Source organism: Varroa destructor, unplaced genomic scaffold, assembly GCF_002443255.2.
Source record: "Varroa destructor unplaced genomic scaffold, Vdes_3.0 BEIS01000007.1, whole genome shotgun sequence".
In the NCBI taxonomy this organism is placed as follows: Eukaryota; Metazoa; Arthropoda; class Arachnida; order Mesostigmata; family Varroidae; genus Varroa; species Varroa destructor.
The window spans coordinates 15,976,882-15,994,088 of record NW_019211460.1 but is presented as its reverse complement, the minus strand read 5'-3'; the positions used below and the strand labels follow the sequence as shown (position 1 = coordinate 15,994,088).

The 17,207-nt window shown below is 42.7% G+C and overlaps 1 protein-coding gene and 1 long non-coding RNA gene across 5 annotated transcripts in view; one reads left to right on the top strand and one right to left on the bottom strand.

Annotated features, from left to right (window-relative positions):
* The window catches only part of pico (ras-associated and pleckstrin homology domains-containing protein pico), a 212,191-nt gene extending 203,328 nt beyond the window's left edge, over positions 1 to 8,863 (bottom strand). For all 3 annotated transcript variants that reach the window (XM_022813811.2, XM_022813809.1, XM_022813815.2), the window contains exon 1: positions 7,438 to 8,863. Coding sequence is in view for 1 of the 3 variants with exons in the window: in XM_022813809.1 (XP_022669544.1) it covers positions 7,438 to 7,521 (84 nt within the window). In the remaining 2 variants the exon portion in view is untranslated. The remainder of the gene's footprint in view (positions 1 to 7,437) is intronic.
* Positions 4,935 to 16,584, top strand: LOC111253804 (uncharacterized). 2 transcript variants are annotated; one of them, XR_015317924.1, is made up of 5 exons: positions 4,935 to 5,074; positions 8,863 to 9,174; positions 13,899 to 14,230; positions 14,867 to 15,068; positions 15,415 to 16,584. It is a non-coding gene; the product is annotated as an uncharacterized LOC111253804 (long non-coding RNA). The 2 variants fall into 2 exon arrangements; XR_002674824.2 differs by having other exon boundaries at positions 14,867 to 16,584.
* The last annotated feature ends 623 nt before the right edge of the window (positions 16,585 to 17,207 follow it).

Genomic DNA, 17,207 nt, shown 5'->3' with positions numbered 1-17,207 from the left:
ATATGTTCTATACTATTAGAGCTAGGCAAAAAACACATTTTTCACTTTGAATTATTTGCCTCGGACAACAAGTGCGGTGCTTTTGCTCGATGTATGATCACCATTGTAAGTATCGGCAAGAAACGTAACATATTTCGTACAATCACTACGCAAACAAATGGCACCATAATTACACTCTCAACTATTGCTATATTTCGGAGTATTTTTCTCGGAACGAACAACGGCAACTGTCGGTGCTTTTTGCAGGCAGCAGCCATATTGGTGAAAACGGTGATGACTATTATTACTCAGCTGGAAGTTATCTGCACATTATATATATATATATATATATATATGTGAAACTACTGATCATCACCTGAAGACCTAAAGGGCTACAGAACTGGCCGGCAACGGCAGCCGCATCAGTTGGAAGCCGACCTTGGGAGTGGCACTAGTCGAATGGACACCAAGCTACATACTGCTGTACAGCGACACAAAGCTCTCGAATCTAACAATTGCTATACTATAATGCGAGCGACACTATCATTGCATCAATGGCTACCACTTCCCGGTAACGTCAGACGTAAACATCAGGAGACTGCGTGTCGCCCAACCGAGCGGGCCAGTAGCCTGCAGGTCGGGTCGGCTACGAACCACCAGACGCCTGCAATGCGTACATCCACCTCTGCTGTTCGGGCCCGTTTTCGCGCAACAACAACAACGGCAGCAGCAGCAGCAGCTGCGTTATAAGCGAATCGCTTGTGAAGTTTCTCCCTCAAAAACCGAACAGCCACGGGGCCAATCGAACGAATGAACCGGTCCGAGCCGAATATGAACGGCGTCATAAGTCAGCAGAAGATACAAAAGATCAGACGCAAAGTATAAACAAGAATTCAGAAGAAAGAGCAAACGCAGCATCGATCGTCGCCGTCGTCCCCGCTTCAGTAAGTCGTGCCGCTTGTGTGGGGTTCGTATGCTACACTCATATTCGAAGCATACACAGAAAGTATGCGATTTCATGGAAAGGTTACTTAAACCAGATCACTTTCAATTCACGTGATATGGTAGGAAATCATTGGATGGATGGATGGTATTGCTCTCGGCTGACTGCGGGATAGCGGCAGAGTTCCTGACAAATGATGACGGCTGACGGTAACGTTGTCTGAAATGACGTTGCACGTCTACTAGGGTTATTCGAAACCATATGAAAAAAGATAAATTTAAGCAACGCTATATGAGACTACTATCGGGTACGATCTGTTTGAGAAAATTGATATTTTTACTCCGTTGTTTCCGTGCCAACCGCAGAAAAATAAAAACTCAAAAAAAGTTTAACCTGGCCTTGAAGTGGCTGCGACCGATGACAATGAAAATGAGACCTTTCGAGGAAGATCAAGTACGTCATACACTCGTCAAGTAACTATTCTGTTACATATACCAACAATGGAAAACCTTATAGACAATGAGAGTTATCATGTATATACAACATTCGTCAGTTAGCATGAACTTTCCCAAAGCAAACACAGAAGCTGTTGGTCGTAATAAAGAGGAAAAGATATAGACAGACAGACCTAATAGCTATAGCTGCTGCGCGATGTGAGAAACGACTGTTGCCGGCCGGGACTGTTATGTTACAAACATGAGGCGTACGCTGATGGCTTGGTACAATCTACAACAGAATATCTGTGGCTAGCCAGACAAATCGCATAAGCAAAATGTCCCGCCGCCGTAAATCCCGTTAACTGTCGGAAATGTTCTCCGTAGCTTTTCTGTAGTCTCTTCTTTTCCTTAACTATGATCGTGGTTATTGTTTTTGCAGCGTTGGAGCGTTATTGATGCTTGTAGTATTGAAACGGCCGAAATAGAGTGTCATAGATAAGAATGTCTCGCTAAAAAAAAACGCAAAGCACTTCGTAGCACACGCACACACGAGTACATATCGACAGTACCACACACTCTCATAAATCCACCGCAGACCATTAACAACACACGGCGGCGGTAACAATAACCACAACCACAGCAGTACTACGTACTGCCAACAAAGTTGGATCGGAACAGAGCAGCGATCGAATGAAGTACAAACAACTGCCACAGTGCCCCACTTCCGCTCGTATATAAGTGATGATGCTACGCCGCTGCTTATGCTACAATCGATCTTCACAAATGTCACTGTCTTCGAGCTCATCGTCTTTGTCGGAAGGGAAACTGCTACATCGCTTTGACGAAGTCCACGTTTGGTTCCTTCATAATTAGAGCTAAACGCAGACACACGCCCAAGTAAACTGCTGTCTTTTTGTGACGACCTTCTATTTTTAATTTTTTTTTAATTAGCAGGGCAATGCTCACCACCCAGCCTCACTTCATTCTCCTCGATATGGAGAAATCAAAAACATTAGAAACCGATGGCTACAGTTTGCAGGCAAATCTTCACCATCTGCCTTAAGCCACTCTGTTTAGGTCAACTACACCCACGCACGGATCACGAATGCATCTCGATCTTTTTTTATTGCGCAGAAAAAGAAAAAAGGAACGACTATTCAATCTTTCGTTATATGCTATTATTTTTTTTATGACGCTGCTATTTGCAACATCACAACGCTAATAATGTATAGTACAAGCGTCATACCTTTACATCATGCAATAGTTATGTAATCTGCGGTCAATTCCGCCGATTTTGATTGTCTTGCGATTCTTTGATTGAATATTGTCTTCAGACTTGTTTCATTTGTACGCGTAATCGAGTTTCTATGCGATCCCTGATCGACGTGCAGTACGCACGTACGAGTGGATCGTGCTCCGAAATGAATTGAGGCATCTGCGCACCGCATGTAGCAGGTAGGTAGGGTGACATGGTCGCCGTTCTCAGTGGAAAATTACTGGACTAACGAGATGATCGGCTGATGCTGGCGCATAGCGAGAATAGAATACAGCCGTGATGTTGAACTAATTAAAGATGCATGGTTCACCATGATGGTAGTCAGGATTATTGACTGGCCAGAGAGTACAATTGAGAGTGCTATTTTCATGATTATTTTTTGTTTCAATTGAAATAGGTATGCCTTTAGATTAGTCACTAGCAAAATAAAAGTGAATCCCATGTACTTACCGCATAAACGGAAATAAGTCTTAAGTCTAAAGACCCAAACCATTCTGGCTCAAAACAGGGACCATTGACTTAAAGTCTGCATGAACGCGTTGATCTATGTCGTTTTTGCTACTTTAGTTCGTCTTCTCTCTTCACCACGCCAAAAACAATGGTTTGAAAGCTAGGCATGTGCGTCGTCCGCTGTATTAAATTCACAAACGGTGAAAGCCGGATGCAGTCAGAAAAACGCATTGAGTGCCATCGTGCGCTATTGATGCAGTATTATTTGATGCAGTGAAGACTCAAGAGTTCCCCAGAGAATACAATACATTCCTGTCACCTCGTCGACGCCCGCTTTACTCGCCGCGTGGACCCGACGGCTAGGGAGTTGACGCACTCCTCGTTTCGGGGGCTTTGGCTGGCACTGCTCAACAACAAACGCGATACGTAGCTATTCTATTGTAGACTAAAACGTGCCACAGCATTTCGATGTCAGACGACACCGACGATTGTTCTGGCCTTCTGTTAGAAATCTCATTTTTTCACGGCAACAACGAGAGGAAGAGTCTCAGAACGATGTTGTTTGGTACGGACCCCATCGCCCACACGTCATGAAAAGCGAAGTCGACTAACTTTGTTTACGACGGCAACATGTATAACAAAACAACACGCTTAATACAGTTGTATCTTGGCGTACCGTATCTTCAAACGGATCCCATCTGGTGAACTGCTGCCGTGAGCCTAACTGAGACCTTTGTGTCCCGCAGGCCCGAATTCTGGAGCTGGAACCCAAGACTGGTGGGAAACCTCTTATGCCGTTGCCAGTCGTTGCTCGTAATGAATAGATGGCTAAACAGATTACATCTGTGAGCGGAATTGAACCGAACAAATAGCCTATATATGCCCTTTGACTTGTTGCTTGTTTATATGGCCAGAATTACCAGCTCGGTCGTGGTGACACGAACGATAGTGTTATCTACTGTTCAGCGACTCGGTGGCAAATAAGGTTTCCAACATGATTTTTCTCTCGCCCTGTCCTATTCTTAATTCTCTCATCCAAGCCCAGTTTCATTTATTTGCTACGTTTCGATTCATCTCCTCTACAGTATTAGTAATCATGACTCTGAGGTGTAGTGAATTTTCTCTGAATGATGGTCGCAGTCAACCGTTCCTGATACAGGCAGTAGGTCGTGGTCAGACTGCTGCAGATTTTTATGCTCAATACCAAGCTCATTCAATTGCCACAACAACAACAACATTAGCAATCGCAGCAGCGCTAGAGATGTTGTGCATATGGCAGCCGCCTGTCGACGAGGTCGCTTACTCGTCAGGCAATCGACAGTCATTGGCAGCGGATGCGCGATAGAGAACCGGTGCTCTCTGTTTTATAGTCTACTGCCATGGTTCCCCCCGTCTACTACTCGGCTGTCTGCCAGGATACTAATCCAATAGTTAATGCAGCAACTAGGCGAACGACGAGTGATTCAGTAGTCGCCATCATCGCCGCCATTTGCTCACCGCATATAATAATTTGTTTGTGATCGTGGGGTTGTTGATGCTGCCGCCGCCATCGATGCCCGTATTCTGAACAACAGGCGACCGGACGCGTCATGCGCGACGCGCTGGCGGAGTCGGACGCTAATAGCACCGTTTTTTTGATGCTGCTGCTGTCTGCTAGAAAAAACGAATTTACATTCGTGGCTGAGATTCTAAAGAAGGGGTGATTAAAAGGGTAAATAAAACTAAAGAAAATTCGAATTTCAAATATCCAAAAATAGCGGACGGTGTAACCATGTTGGCGTGTGTGCGTGAGCGTGTGGGCGCGGACACAGTTCAGCAAAAGCGAAGCACAGAATTAATTGGATTTCCAGAAAAAACGAAGCGGACGGAACTGATGGATGATGAAAGGCAAATAGATTAAGGCACGAGCTGAGATCAGGAGGCACTCTTTGGACATTTGAGGCTTTCTGCTTACCTACAGATGGATGGCTAACATACGACACCCTAAAGGTATACAGATGTGATGAATAATTTTATGTTAAAAGTTTTACGTGATTAATAAGGAAAAGTTACTCGAAGTCGGACATATATGACATTCGAATTTGTGATTTTAACGTTATGCTTGTAAAAAAACAAATTAAGATGATCTTACGCTGTTTTTGTTGGCTACCAGCGGCCGAGCCAGTGGTCCAAAACAACGACTAGGCTATAATATAAGTTAAACATTTTCCAACTATTACAAAAAAGCTCAAGTTAATGTATTTTCTCGATCTATCTTGCGACGATTTGACAGTGATATCTATCAGTATTACGAATTTTTCCGATCTGTGCTGAATCTAGTGGGATCAAATGCTATCTACTTATTAATTCGATGGACAAACGCATGCGTGAAGCGCAACTAGCAACTGGATCATGGTAGAGCTTCTCTTGCCGCTTTTGTTCTAGCGAGACGATATGCGTTGTTTCAAATAAGCAAACAGTTCTCTCGACTCTGTACTATATCAACGAGGTCTACCAAGTCATCGTTACCTAAGATCCCGGCGGCCCTGACTTAGTTACATTCAACGGCGTAAGCTGGAAGCTGCCTCCAATAGTTCCGTCATTGCTTACGGCCAAAATTGACAACCGTTACGGACTTGCGCCGCAATGAATATATTAACCGTCAGGCTGAAGATTAACAAGAATGCCAGTTGCGCGAGAATGAACAATACGCGTCCACAAGAGTTAGATTTGGGATACTCTCAGATGTTACTGTCTGATCGTTCTGAGATGTTGCACTACTTCGCATACACTAGAGATACATAGATACGTATTAGATATGCGATCGTTTTCCCCATAAACCTTCCATGGTGATCTAGCAGGTCACAGCGGCGCTGCAACGCGCCAGTGTGAAACATCATCATCAGCCGCTGTGTCACATAGAGGAATCCTAAAAGCAGAAACAACAACATTATCAAGCCAGCTTTTCGCAGCAACAGAATTATTATTGCGGTCAAATAATAGCAGAACCGACGGGAATAGTAGCGTTAAGAAGAATACGGAAAGTCACATCACTGGGTATTCGTAGTGATGCCACAGGGTATTCCGTCTAAAGTGAGGGTAGCAGAAGGAGCAGCTGCTGAAATAGGACCACCAGAATTCTAAAATTATAGGTCTATACCATATAGCACCGGTTACCGGCCAAGCGAAACCTGTTTGCGAAGGGAGGAGGCCTGGGCGCAGCGCCACCCGCAGGGCTCCGATAATCGACTCCGACCTGGAGCCACCAAACACAGTTGTGGTTCACCATTACCGACAAACTTTCGTAGTCAATAAAAACAGCAGCAGCAGACGCTACTAAGAGTAGTGCTTAACTGGCACTACAGAATTACCACCCGAACGAAGAGGAAATAGCAGTACTGTCTACCAGTGTTACGTCGACTCTAGTAGCAACGCGCTCGAGCTTTTCATTTGGCCTACGGAGTGCTCTTGAGTTAACTGAATGGCAAGCACGAACGGGTTGGTCGGTTAGCAACTGCGGCAGCTGCTGTAGCCGCGCATGATACGAGTAACAAAGAAGGTAATAGCGAGAGCAGCAGCCGATGCAGTATAGACGACGCCACGGCTAGTCGAACGTTAAGGATGAACTTTATCTCAGCCAACGGCCCGGTTTGTGGTCACAGGGATGGTTGGCAGGTGCTGGCGCCGGCGCCGAAAAAAGCTGACGCAGAACAAAGAATTATTTCTTTATCTTTCATGTCGCAGAGATTGTGAAAAAGGGTTATCTTGAGGTCTTTGCAAGGAGTGTTCGTTCGGGTGTAACCGAGAGGCTGCATTCAACAGTGTAATTTTTGCTGGGCCGAGATCATATACTAGTTTGGTCAGGAACTATATGGTAAAACTAAGAAATAACAAATTCTAAAAGCATACCTACCTATCAAGATCTATTCACCGTAAGGGTGACTAAATCGCGTCGCAAAACAAACTCGTGAGGTCACTTGGTCCAGCAAAAGCCAAAAAAGGGAAGTCATTTTGCACGAATGACGTTGTCTCTCCGCATTTGCCCCATATACACGTATTTTTTTCAAATGCAGCTAACGAACGTTTCCGCTAACGAGGAGCATAACACGTACAGGATGCCACAGAACTTCCTTTTCACCAGAAACGGCGCAATCGAATTGAAACCATTATTCGAGTTAGAAATTACGCAGCACCGAGCAAGTATCTATGCACTCTGCGGTAGAGTATTGAAAAACTTTATACGCCACTGATCAATGCTTGGTACAAAACAACTTGTGTGAAAAAAATGCGTTCCTATTATAGAATATACCACGTAAACATAAGGAAGTACAATTTTGTTGCAGGCGAAAAGTTTTCGTATTTAAGCCACTTACATCGTCCTCGTCGTCCTCAACGTCAATTCCCGCGTCGGATTCCGGTTTCCGGGTGTTTACGAGTTCCTGGCTGCTAGTGGCCATTATGTTGGGTTGCTATTGACTGATGATATAGTTCTTTTTTTTATTTTTGGCTGAAATGTGTTGTACTGCACCGTTCAGTATCCTTAGAGATTGCGTAACGTCCTGTTTCGGTGCTCTTTTAGTTCTGAAGGTCGATGGGTAATGCCAAAATACAGAGAGAACTAGTGGCGAATCGTGGAGAACTGTTCAGTAACTATTCGTGTATTTCAGGTAGCTCGTTAACTTTAGACACTCTCAATCGGCAATATATTGCAATGTATAACTTGTTTTTTTGACAAGCGGTGTATTTCAATGGATTAAATCCAACAAAAAAAATTGAGGCAACCAATTTTTTATTCTTCACTTCTACATTACGACAAAGATCACCCACGATTTTTTCTCTACTGCAATGTAGCCGACTCAATATTATTAAATACATATATGTTCTTCTTGCGTTTCCGCTAACTCGATGGTACTGACGATGTGGTCGCTGTCACCAAAAGGAAAACGAATCGATCTATTAATGGCTCGACTGATTTCTATGGCTCGATAGAGATTACTATCCGGTGTTTTTTTTTTCTTTTAGGAAGCTATTTTAAGCGATTACCCTTTCGCGGACAATTCCCGGGCTGTGTTTCAAATGATACTAGCGCCGCTATTGATAATATCATTTACGGCAATAAGCGCCGCTTGGACTCTATGTGAACTGGGAAAGGGCACCCCCAGGGGCAACAAGTTGTGGCGCGCTGTGAGAACCAATGGGGTCTGGTTTACACAGAATGTTCGAAGGAACTACGAAGTGCTGAATTATATCGATTCGTGTCCTTCCTGACGGTCGAAGTTGTTACGCCCAGTTATATTTGCTCCTGCTGCACATGATCTTACGCCCTTGACATGATTGATGATTTAGCTTGTAACATCTTTTTAACTTCGATCTCCTGCTTGGCAACAGCTATTTGAAAATGAGTGACCCGCCTCACTGAGGGAAGTGACCGAACTTCATTATCTTTTCTAAAACAATCACTCTTGCAGCGGCACTTTCCAATAGAAGACAATTTCGAATTTTGCGTGTTCTTTGTCCTTATATTATATTCTGAAGCCCTTTTTCCAATCCGAAGCCTAATCACTCAGTCAGATCACCTCTGGAGTTACTTCTTTCTAGACTGGCATGGTCGTTAAATTTTGCTACTGATTCCTCTAGCTAGCTACTCGGCATTACCGCAAAACGACCTAAACAGCATATTTCCAAAGGCATATTAAACGCAGCAATACATGTTGTTAATCCGTTGTCTGTTGCTGTTATTAAACATTAACTCAATTCCTTTAACACCACGCACTTCTCCGAATTTGTTTTCGATCTAGATTTTTCTTACAAATGGTTCCTGAGGCGTAGAGGGATCGGTTTTGAAAGGTCACACCAAAACGCACAGCACTTGGCGAAGCACCACGGATCAGCACTTTTCTTTGCTACTGCACACGAACCTCACTCACGGCAATAGCATAGACAAGCTACTACATAGGGAAGGGCCGATCATTGGGCCGGGAGCGAGTCACAACGGGCGCTCCCCAGGAGCGAACTGCTGTGCGCGGCTCGTCAGCTGGGGAAAGGGTCGCCAAAACTGAGAGAGTACAGCCCACACGATATGGATGACCGCGATGATCTTTGCTGAAGAGGTGAGAGTAATGGAGCGGGCGGTTCGCTCGCCAGGGTGGGGCTATGTTTTGGGTGTTCTAGCTGGCGGAACCGGCAGCAACATTCGGAGTTTTAGGTAGTGAAGGCTAGCACTTCTACGAAGCCTATCGTGATATTGACGACAGACCGAAGAGAGTACGACTCTAAAAAAGCTCTAGTGGAGAAAAGGGTGAAGAAAAACAAAAGAAAAAAAAACAGAAGGCGAAAACAAGTTTTGTAGTGTGAGTGGGAAATTGAAGGCTTATATTCGTACGATAGCGTAGTCACTGATTTGAATTCAAGATTTATAATTACCTGAAGTCATGAGGATTAGAAAATCTTGCAGTACGTGTAATGGTGTCTGGATTTCTCAAGAACCCATATGTGATAAAGGTGGATCGATAACTGAGAAGCAAATTAAAACCAATTCGCTTCTTTTTGCAAGTTACGTTTTTGTTAATACAATGTTTATCCCTATTAAAATAATTTATATAAGGTTATACATAAACATATAAAACATATCGCATTTGAAAGAGTACAAAGAAAGGACTCGATATCTAACAAAACACCTTGCTATATATAAAAAGAAAATACGTATAACTATACCTTCGTAGCAAACCTCAAGGAGAGATTGCCGAAAAGCAGCTCGAATGCTAAAGTTAATAGAAACAATTCAACGCTAACTTCGTGCCGAAAAGTCCCACGGTAATCAACCATAGCACTTAAATGAGACGTTTTGTGGCAAATATATTTTCCGAATAGCTAAATCCTACCCTGTTGTCTTCGATTCGCAAGTACCTTCACTATCAACAAGACTGTATATAATTATTTTGCGCATTTTGTTTATCTGTCAGATGAACTAGAGGGAAGCAACAATTTGTTTTTGATCCAAAGGAGTTATTGGGAAATTTACCGTGCAAGATGCCTATTTTATGACGTTGGTATCCGTTTTAAGAGAAAGCGCCAACTATTCTATGAGAAACTGCCTCCGAACGCACTAGTTACATACTACTGTCTACGCACATAAGCAATTACTAAGAGGATATCTTACGTCGTAGAAGATAAAATTGCGTTTTTTGGCTGATCAAACGAGTGAAGTATATGCATACACTCATCGGTGTGCTGACCGTACAAACGTCTAATAGTAACTTTCGATGTTAACAGTAGACATCTCAATGACTCTTTGCAGAACGCTTACAGCTATCTCTGGTACTAGAACTGAGCATAAATATGAGATCACAGACAGTTTTCGGCCTGTGTTGTTGAATAGAGAACCTCCCAGCTCATGCAACCTATAATACAACAACATATATACATACAACCACAACAACAACAGCGCCAACCACTACAACAAGAATGACCAGCACGTGTGAAGGAAAATACTGTTCAGCGATCTAAGTCAATTTCGTTATATGTATGACGCATCAATGAGAACAGAAGAGAGACTAAACGTTCGAGGCGCTACTGAGGTTCGCGCAAAGCAGCTCTTTCCTCTAGCTGACTGCGATCGAAGGCGAACAGGCCGAAGCCGAAAAAAAAAGATTTTACCGAGGTCCTTTCGATTTTTGGTTGACTGTGTCCAGGCGATGGCGAGCGGTATGGCAGCGACTACGTCAGCAGTTTAGTTAGCAGCCAACGGTAGCAATAACAGTATGGACTATCTCAGGAGATTCACCCTTCACAGAGACACAGACAGGATGGTCAAGAGCAGTATAATCATAGTATAAGAGAAGAATGGTAGTATTTGTCGACATCTGTATTGCTGTTGATTTTGCCATTGTTTGTTGATCAGTGGGCACATCATCAGCGTTATTGTCATCCTTCTAGTTCATAGCGGCGGCTACTACGTTACTTGCAACGCTTAACATGCGCCCATCATGGTGTAATGCGTGGCGGTTCGTTCAGGTCAAATCTCCTTTGTTGCTGTCCGAAGGATTTCCCTTCTGTGTGCTGTAACGCTGGTGTAAGCCCATTCTTTTGGCACTTCTGTTGCTGCAGTGTCTTCTTACCCAAGTGCTTCCCCTCGACTGCTTGCGATAGCTCCTTCCAAACGAAGTTCAACGGGTCGTTCGTTACCTAATGCGAAGTCGGCCGAGCGCTTGTTACCAGGGACAGACCGACGGCTTGGCTAGTAAACCGCCCCGTAGCAGCGAAAGCTACAGTCATAGCCTAGATTAAACCGCAGAGAGGTGAGTTGGACAAATAGACGGACCGAGTCCTTCTTCAGTCATGGCACGATCATCGTCGCTGCGACCATCACCGCAGCTTCAATAGAATACGAGCCGGCAGATAGGCTGTCAAACAGAAGACGAAGGAAAGAAAGCAATGTAAATGCATCACTGCAAGTATGTGTGTATGTACTAAATAGAATATCAAGACAAGAAAGCAGCCGTATGGTACAGTGATTTTGTGCTATTTTTTCTGAGAGATGTTCATAGAAAAGGAAATTGTCATTCATACAAGACGATGCTCATACGAGGTCAAATATAGAAACAAAGGTAAAAACGACACAAGCATACGGGTCAGACAAGAAGCACGGATATTGGGGGGGGGCTGTATAAAAATTGTCGCTAATAGAACAGTAATAGTACCGTGGAATCAAAGAGTTACGGTGTAGGTAATAATAAAGTATATTGCTGTGGAGGATTAAGAGGATACTTAGTTCCTTTGTATAGTTTTTTTTTAAATGAATCGTTCCGAGCCATTGATGTCAAGCATCTCACAAGATAAACATATCGATTTTCATATAGTCAAAGGCAAAGGTATATTGATACAATACAGTCACTGAGGCAAAGAATTTAACAGAACTATCTAAACGAGCTCGACATCAAATACTGTTCTTTGTTACGGTGCATGATATTATTTAAATATACTATCTGTGTTATTGGCTATCTGCCACGATGCGGCGGCCTGGTTTTTAATATTTAGCATATTTTATAGATCATAATCTAATTAGTACCATGTGCCTGGTGCAAAAGTGAAGGTTGGCGGGAAGACCAATTTCAGCATTAGGCACTCACTCGTACAGGCGGCTATGCCACCGTCCTTGAGCCTTGCAAAATCTCTGATGGTGTCAATGACCTGGTGCTATTGCTTAGGACTTGCGTCGGACCCAAACCGTAACAGATGCAACTGTCGTATAATTTTGCTATCATCACAGAACGTTAAAATCTGGAGTTTTATTTATGTACAAACGAAATTGGCACGATAAGATTCCAGCCACAGCACATCTGTGGCTTCTTCGTAAAGCGCGGCACAAATATTATGACCCAGCCGAGTCTTCGGGCTGTCGGTCGCTCCTCAGTGTCGATATATTAGATTTCTTATGTGCTAATCGCCGACCAGGTGTTTTCTACGGCATCTGTAGATGCGAAATGTCGATGATGTAAATAATAGTCTCATTCACAAGAAAATACAGAATATCGTTGGAATTATGAGATGAGCTCAGAGTTGCGTTTTATTTTCGCCCTTTTGTCCTAATGAAATTCTGTTGACGTATAGAATCACTCGCGGGTGGCTCTAATAGGGCTGTATAGTGTATGCTTTATGGCGTTATGACGTTCGGGGGTGTCTCTCATTTTTGACTAACAACTATGGATGCGTAACCACAAAAGTCATTCATGGATACTGGAATCTCTGACTACGATTCACATTGTCTCACTGCTACAAAATAAAAGATTGCTTGCTCTGTTGGCGGCATCTCAGAAAATAGGTTTTCAAAGCGAACGTTCAGTAAATAGGATTCTGTGATGCTGTATGCCTGTCGGAGCAAGTAACTTTGTTGAAAACTTCGTTCTAAGAAGCGTTGGCAGATGCAAACGTTGCGTTGTTGCATAAGCGTTAATGAAGTTATCTGCCGTTCTTGTCTATATTTCAAGAAAATTAACAATTCAATCTAATGATTGACAAAAAAAAAAAAAAAAAAAAAAAGGCTTTGTCTAAGTTTGGATTGAGAGCGGAGGTTTGATTTTGTTAGAACGGACGCCTGGTGGAGGGTGTCCGGCCAATTTGTGGAAATAGCAGATAGTCAGCATGTATGCACGTGTTATAGGCACAAGAAAAATTACGTTTCCCTTATTCTCATCTGGTACATACTACATCGGGTGTCAAAAAGTTGTCATTCGTCTACGTTTTCAAAACAGTTAACACGTTTTTCTCAGAAACGTAAATGCTGATATGCGGCACTATGTTTCCTTGATTATTGTATCTACCTAGACCTAATTCCTACAATAACGCAGTTTCATCCGCCCTCGTAACATGTTCATGTCCGCTAATCTAGCGGGGTCGGTAACAAATTTGCTTTGGGAACATAAACCGACGGGCGGAGGCAGATAAACGATGGCCACTGTTGTGTACCGTGAACGTAGTAGAACAGTCGGACGCAAAAAGCGTCTACACAACCCAACTCTTTCTTCCGACAACCCCGCCGCCTCTGAATCATCGTTGTACAACAAGTAACCCAAGTTCAAAACATATCATGACATTGATAAAATAATTAGAGGCGTATTGATATTCACTTGCAATTGCACTGCAGACTCAAGCATATCCTGAATGACGATACGGGTATGATAATGCCTAGGTGTTTTTAGCGCTAATAGTAACTCACCACTAGAAAAAAGCCACCGATCAACCAACGATTTGCGATTCGACGGCAGAACTGGTACAGAACCGCAGATGCTTCATTCTGACTTTACGTATGCGACGACTTTCTGTGTATCTGTTAAAGGCGGACAAATCATGACCGTCAACAGGGCAACAACTCATGTTTAATGGCCTTCGCATTTTTACCGCAACAACACACCACTGAGGAGACCCGATTCAGCTGTAAGTCCGTCGACAACGATTTTTCTACTGGCGTTTATGGGGCAAAGGAAGATGAAGCTAACTAAAAATTGCTGCTGCTGCTGCTGCTGCTGCTACTTCTACCGCAGTACCTGCAACAAGGGGTTTTTACTTCTTGGCCTATCGAGCGCGTCGTATGACTGCCAACGATTGCTGTGTCAAGTTTCACCGATTTCATATGCACCACTGTAAATACAGAGCTTCCTTCGCGAGTTGGTAAATGAATCATCCATATAAATGTTACGAAACTCCATTAGAAAGAAACGGTTGTATTACTATACAGTGTTTCTATGCTCCGGTCGCCTAGGTTCGTTCAGATTTTATGCTAAACAACAGCATCTAGAAAGCAGGACGAAGCTGTATCCTGGTTTTATTAAGGCAACATCCTGCTTCGTGATTCACTTATAGCATCAATAGTAGTGAGAAGACTGCGATAGCTGCCATAACTAGATCTTCGCCAACACGTAGTACATCGGAAATATAAGGCAGAACAGTGTATATACATCCTTATGTAACTAAGGCCTCTCTAATATCACTCATGCCAGCCGATCGCGTATTTTGAATGCTGTTCTTTTATTTTGGATATAATCGTGGAGGCGACGATGGCCACAGTGGTGAGGTTGAATGTGCTACGTTTTAGCTTGAAAAATAGTATACTTCTGTTTAATATTCTTACCTGACCATTTCGACTTCACTTGGTTAGCTATATAAATGTGTATTATTAAAAGTTGCTCACTTTTGTTTTGTAGAGTTTTAGTCACCCAGAGGATGTACGGTTTCGCGAAAGTTGTAAATTTAGTGATCATGTGTCTAATGCGCCTTTTTCACTCTACGTTTTGTGGGCATCATAAGGAAATCTGTTTACCTACTTTTGTGACCGCGCCCAAAAATAACAATGCTACAAGGGCACGCTGGCTGGAACCGTTTTACAAGAGACAGTTGGTATCCTTAAGATATTATTTACCCTGTATTGGCCCAACAGAAGATGAAGACGTAATACTCCGATACCAGTGACGTTAAAGGGAAAACATTTCGGAATCATCCATCTAAAACCGTACGAACATCACAACGTTGCGTTTTAGTTAATTAGTTGCTTTTATAACCGCAACCATTACCAAATCTTAGCTCGATTAGTTAAGTAAACCCGCCTTCCTCTATTTAATTCGCATATACATTAAAAATGTTTGACCTGTGTGATGGTGCAGATAAGGAAGCATCAAATGGCCTTGCCATAAAGAAATGTTCTAGGTGCACGGACTTCTGTCCGAAGAATATAAACCTAACGCAGTTTTTGTCGCCCGTATCACTGGGTCATACATACTAAATGTAATTTGTCGATATGGTAGCAAAAGTTTTAGAGTATTTTAAAGGTTTGTCTGCTAATTTCTTCTTTTAAACAGATTTTAGTATTGGGGGCACCGTGTACCGAGCTGGAGTTCATGTCATCAGCAGGGGGCATTAGCAAATTAGCACCAGCGCTACGTTCGGCGCCTTTTCATGAAAATGTAATATGATGATGTTATGATCTGGCCGCTCGTCATCCTGTTGCGTAATTTAATTTAGTTCATGCTCGTGAAATGCGTCTGATTACCTCTAGCGGGACGAAATAATCCAGCAAAATGTAAGTTCACGGTAGCCACTCGCTTTGAGAAGGTCTGCAAAGGAGCTGAGATCGGCTAAACAGAGGTGGAATAGTAATCATCACTTTTTAATATTGTGCTAGAGGTATCAATCAGTGTGTAACTATACGCACTTTTGGAACGAAATATATGGCAGACATATGGAAAAACATTCATATATATATATATATAGACTGTATGAAACGAAATAATCATCCTGTCGCCGTATAGGTATGGTGTCTAATGACGTTGTGTCTTGTTATTATAGGATATATTTTTATTCGAAAAAATCGATACTACAAATACCACGAAGCAAATGTCTTACCTTATAAAAGCGTATTCATTTAGTCTTGGATGTGATCTATTTCTGGAGGCTCAAGATTCAAACTGTCACAACACTGATTTAAACCTTCGCCATCCACAGTCTTCTAATGGAGCTGGTTATTGCCAGTCTTTTTTCTTGTGGGAACTACTTGTTGCAAAACACGCTTAAGTGTGTATGTTTGCCAGTGTTAGAATAAATCGCAAAAATGAGATCTGTTTAAATCAGTCCTTGGATAGGTCTGCCAGCCTGTATACAGAAATCATTAACATCAACAAGCTTCCCAGTCATAAGTATTTTGGGAAGAAGTACCCAGAAGCTGAACAGGAATGGTACTTGAAATAGAAACTTGTGCTCAACGTAGAGAAAATATATGTACTTTAGTTATTGTTACATGTGAACATACATAACGTAGTTGGTTATTTTTAGTTACCCACCGGCTTTTATCATGCAAAAGCAACTTTTACCAGTAGCATTTCACTTTGTAAATCCGTTTCACTTCCCTAGAAAAACGACTTGCAACGTAAACTTAATCAGTTTGCCGGGCGTCAGGACACGTCTTGCCAACATATCACCTGCTGCTTTGCCAATAAAAAAGGCGTCCATATTTAACTATAGTTTCAGAAATACTCGTAAAAGTGTGATTGTTCGAACTTAGCCTATTTCTTATAGCTCATTTACTTCCCTCGTAAGGTATTCCATTGCACTTCAACACACAGTAGAAGTTGCCGCATTCGTTTCTCTTAAGCATCGACTATTATATATTATCAGCCATATGAAAGGTATAGGTGTAATGCAATATCTTCCTTTTAATAGGATAATTAGCTATGATTTTGTCCGGAAGTGACGCATCTCCGTAAGGTAACATTTTTTCATTTAACGTCAACGTCAGCTCTTATTTTGCTGCACGCTATCCATGTATATGTATACTCTCAAACAGACCCTCGGTTTCCCTCTGGATCGTAAGCGACTTACTCGTCGTCACCATTAACACCATCGTTATCAGCGTCGTCCTCCGTCAATAGAGGCGTGACAATCAAATTAAACTTCTACGATGATTACTAACAGTACGATATCCCGTTAGCTACCTTGGCCATTATGTCATCGCGTTATTGTTGTTGGTGGTTGTTATTAAAGAACGGCACCGTAAAACTCGGCAGGCAAGCACGGTTAAACCGGCACTCGCAGTGGGATTGCGGACTTTTCGTAGCCAGAAATGAGTAACGGCCTAAATAAAATAGCAAGCTATGAG